Raw genomic sequence first — 4,996 nt, 5'->3', positions numbered from 1 at the left:
TTTCCCTAAAGAAACTTGAGACTTCCTCCTATGTCACAAGTCATCCTACAGACTCATCCCAAAGAAGGCCAGAAACCTGGAGGTAATGCAGGAAGGCTGACAGTTTGCATCTGGCAAGCAGTTAGCAGCAGAACCAAAGGACTTATGGTTTATTGTCAACACAGGAATGTTACTGAAATAGGGCAAACAAGAGTTTTGAGGAGAACATAGGGTGAGACTTCTGGAAGTGTTTAGAACGAAATAGGCCAGACACTATGTAAATAATGGCTCTTTTCAGAAAAAATAAGCCTACCTTTCACTAGGTGGCTCTTCGCCTGATGGCATGATGTTAATATTCAAAATTCCAGATGAAGGATGGATTTGAGGAGCTGGCAATTGGTAATTCACAACCAAGTTCTGCTAGCAATTACCAGCAAGCAGCCTGTCCCTTAACCTGATTTCTACTTTAGTGTGGGGTTTTATTGCCCTTAAGAAGTGTCTGATAATGCAATAATTACAATTATTAAGCCTGACAACTGGAGAGACTCCAATAACTGAATGACAGTTTCAATTTTACAGTCAACGGCCTTGACCACCTAATGGAATGAATCTGATATACCTGCTTCTTTAGGTAACAAACCAGAGCTCATGCCTCTTACTCAGAACAGGTTTCTGAGGAGAAATAACCTTGCTGGTAATGCCTTATAACCCAGAAATACTCACTCGGTTTTTGTGCGCGTTCACCGAAGCGTAACGGACCGTTCCTCGAAAACCAGCAACATTGCGAGGCTGAAGGGAGACAACAGAAAATCTCAGAGACAGAGCAGACCACTAAATCCCCTGTGCAGCTAGCTCCAGATAACTTCTTATAGGCACTGTTATTTCATATGTACTCAGGGGATACAAAGTTCTTACTGCCTTCACCTGCTCTAGCCAGCTAAACAGTGAGCATTCTTAAATTCTGCATTTCTAGAAAAGCTCATTTTACAGAGAGGGTGAGGTGGCTACAGTGATAGGTTAGAACAGTAACAGTCTAGGCATAGAGCTGAGAACATTATCCAAGATAGTATTTTCCTTTTTAAACTTGAGGTCGAGGGAGAAGCTAGTAAAGAAGTGCAAGTACAAGCCTGAGTCATTAATCACATGAGCTAAGCAAAGCCTGACAGCAGCCTGGTCAGGACAAGAACCAGGATCCCCTACTCTGACACAGGACAGATGACCATACGTGTTTGCCAACACTGCGTGTCAACATCTTCTATAAGACTTAGACAAACTAAGCACCTCTGACTCTCACAGTTCTTGGTTGTTTTTTTTCCAGATTCTTCCCCGTATATTCTAAACCATGTGTATTTACTTTCTCTTTCTTTTATTCTCTTTGGTTTTTTGCATCTGTGGGAAGTGAAGACTTGATACAGCAGCCTTGGGAAGAAGGAAGTCTGCCAGAGACTATTACTCCAAGCTGGAGGCTTTCTCTATTCTGGGGACTGAGCTACACTTCCAACTTCTTCCACTGCTGCCTCCACAAGAGCCATGTGAGTTCACTTACTGAAGATGCCCTTGTTCTGAAAAAACTGCATTTAAATAATGATATCCACCAAATCATAGAATCATAAAACAGTTTGGGTTGGAAGGGACCTTAAAGATACTCTAGTCCCAACCTCCCTGCACAGGCAGGGACACCTCCCATTAGATCAGGTTGCTCAGAGCCCCATCCAACCTGGCCTTGAACACTTCCAAGGATGGGGCTTCCACAACTTCCCTGGGAAACCTGTGCCAGTGTCTCACCACCCTCATAGTGAAGAATCCTTTCCACTTAGCTGGAAGCACCCCAGTTAACATCAGTGCTTTCAAAATTCATGTAGCAAAACCAGGTTCAGGCCCAGACACCTTTCATCATAAGGCTAAGCTTGAGCAAAGAACTAAACACACTCATAATTAAGATCTTATTCTTGCAGACATTTGAGCACATCAATAACAACTCTAATTGGGTAACTTGTCCCACTTAGGTCAGTTGATTCATATCTATTCTTTCAGCTGTGCCTACGCTTTCAGAACTAAGCAAAAAACTCTGTACTTCTATCCTAGGGCACCCTTCTGTCAGTTTAAATATGTACAATTCAGTTTCTTCCTTTTGGGTACAGGGAAGCTGCTCCAAGTTCCAGTACTCTCAGAAAAGATAAAACTTCAAATGTTTTTTAAACATGTTTGGCAGCATTGTGCCACTAACACACACATGAACGGTGTGTAATGCAGATCTGAAGTTATGCTGACTCCAAGGAAAAAAAGCTATAAGTTTATCTTACAACTCCTTTACATTAATCAAATACTCTACATGGAGAACCCATATCCATATGCCATCACTCGATGCAGCATTTAATCTTGCAGTACATCAGCTTGAACTAGAAGCTACTTATTTAGCAGCAGGTAATAGTAAAGATATTATATTCATGATCATGTATCTCTTTCTTCTTGGAGCATATATTTAGGATTCCCACTGACAAATGACTGCAAAACATCTTTCAGAATTCCAGCAAGTTTACTGATGTTATTTCCCGAAAAACCAAATACTGGCCACTGGAATACATTTGTTGGAATCAGTAAATATCCTCTACATATTCAAAAGCAAAAAGACATATCTCTTTTTAATGAGTGAAGCTAGTGTGTTTGGATACTTCTCAAGAACCTTAAGATAAAAAAGGTATTGGGAACAATTCTAGTGTGTAACCAAAACAAATATTGTTCAATGTTTGCAGTCCCTAAGGATTTGTCTTTTATCTTCTTTGCCTGCTTCAACATCTTCAGTTATCAACAATATATGTACTTAACCAAGTACCACATGTGCTGGTTTCAGTGTGGTTGGCAATGTCTCTGAAAATCTTTTTAGATCAATACTTACTATTTCTGGCAGGCAGGCTATCTTTGCAGTCTTTAATTAGATCTATTCTGAGACCAACTCTAGGCAGTTTGCAAATGAATTCCCCTCTTTCAGAAACAAACCAAGAGCCCAGTCATCTTTTAACTGTGCATCTGTCCCACAGCCAACATGAAACAATTCACCAAGCCAGCCCTGCAGCTGAACCCAAAGGGCTCTGTTTCCAGCCCTCTCTCATGTGGTGCCTCAGCAAAGAGAAAGCACTGCAGCTGAGCACTTGTTTCGACAGGACAGTTAGGGCTTTGAACAAAAAGGACAGATGCTAACTGTGTTGGTAGCACATTTTAAAAGAGGTTTCATATCTTTCAACCATATTTGACAGCTCTGCTCATCACAAGGCAATTCGTTATGCTTTCTGACTGTGTCACTAATCACGGCACTCAAATATTTTCATGGCTGTGCAGATACCTTGTTTTTCACCCAAATGCACAGCTCCTGCCTGAGCATTTACTGTAGCACATCCTATATGCCCAACTGCTACTGATTTTGTTCTATTGATTTAATCAACATTAATTCTCCAGATAATTTCTTTACACACTTCATTTCTTCCAGTTAATAACTTTCATCCCACCACTGCATTGCCCAGCAGTGGAAAAGAGCCTGGATAAAGCATCCTTGCTGTCCAGACCAGTCCATGTTTGATAAAGACTGAAACTGCAACAGTTAGCAGCTTCAGACTATGGAACCATATATAACTCAACTGTAAAACCGTATGTAATCATATGTAAAACCATACATAATCTATTTTTATTTTTTTCCACACCAGTATTACTATCAAAAAATGTATCTCTTCCTGCATTCAGATGATGCCTAGCACCAAGCCTGAGTAATTTATTACACAGAGCTGTCAGACAGATGACAGAGATACAAAATATATTGTATTGTGTTTGAACCTGGGTTAAAATGAGTTTTAGCTTGGGAGAATGTTATCACCACCACAGGGTAAAAATTATACTGTGTTTCCTTCAATATATTAGCAATGTACCCTACTTCACAAAGACAAAATTAGGTAACAAAATCCTGTACGAACTGGATAAATTGTTCCAAACTCTGCTCTTTTGCACCCATCAGCTTTTCGTAATTCTCCAGTTCAAACACTCACAATCATTTGTATTTTAAGTGCCTACAGTGTCTCCCTTATGAGTCACGTGAAGACTGTCTTTCCTATATATTCTCCCTTTTTTCAGGACTCCTTGTATTTCCTCATTGATCTGAATCTCTGCTCCTTACATATGTACATAGATATTTTTCTATTTGTACACAGAATTTTTCTCTTGCCTCATTGGTCTCTAGTTTGGTATTTTGAATGTCCCAGTTTACAGCTTCCTTCCTAAAAACTTCTACTGGGATGCCAGTACTCTCCTCCTGAATTTTGTTATGCCCTTGGAACATGGAACATGACTGCTGCTTCCTCCCCAACTTTCTGGAAGGCTGTGCAAACATCTCAGGATATTCACCACCTTTGCCCCTGGCAGGCCTGCTGTTATCTAGTATCATTAACCCACCTCTTCTGGAAACAGGAAAAGGATTTCCAGCAGTAAGAAAATGAAAAGAAAGTTAGTGTAGATCGAAGAGAAGGTGGATAAGAGAGCTGAAATGCCACAGATCATGGAAAGCACTTGGAGATATATCTTGGATTGAAATGACTTGTTGGAAAAGTTGTGACAAGAAGGAAAGTGAAAGGAAGCTTTAACTGAACTAAAAGGAAGTATCTCTGTGACTTCTAGGAATCTCCTGCTTCTATCAGTAAGGCTCATGGGGAGATGCAGGGATATGCACCTCCACTTCTTCTGTGGAAACAAATTCTGTACCTTTTATATGTATTTTGACTTGTTAATTTAAACAGCAATTTTTAGAATCATTAATGACAGCAGCATATTTTATCCCAATGGGGAGTCAGAAATGTACAGAGGAACCTTGAGCCAAAAATGTAAGATGAGAGAACTGCCCTCCCCTTGCATATGAAACCACAGAAGTGACAAAATCACTGTCTCTGGCACCACCCAAATGTCTGCCAGCCCCTCAGGCAGAATCCCAAGTCTAGGCCTCTGCATCATACTTAGGTAGCTGTCACGATCCTGCTGA

At 40.5% G+C, this 4,996-nt stretch overlaps 1 protein-coding gene across 1 annotated transcript in view; it reads right to left on the bottom strand.

The window, feature by feature from the left end:
• The window catches only part of TTBK1 (tau tubulin kinase 1), an 89,604-nt gene that overhangs the window by 44,582 nt on the left and 40,026 nt on the right, over positions 1 to 4,996 (bottom strand). The window contains exon 7 of the mRNA XM_010004995.1: positions 703 to 768. Coding sequence (XP_010003297.1) covers positions 703 to 768 — 66 coding nt within the window. The remainder of the gene's footprint in view (positions 1 to 702; positions 769 to 4,996) is intronic.

This window comes from Chaetura pelagica, unplaced genomic scaffold (genome assembly GCF_000747805.2).
Source record: "Chaetura pelagica isolate M959 unplaced genomic scaffold, ChaPel_1.0 scaffold8, whole genome shotgun sequence".
In the NCBI taxonomy this organism is placed as follows: domain Eukaryota; kingdom Metazoa; phylum Chordata; class Aves; order Apodiformes; family Apodidae; genus Chaetura; species Chaetura pelagica.
This window is presented reverse-complemented; position numbering and strand designations above follow the sequence as displayed.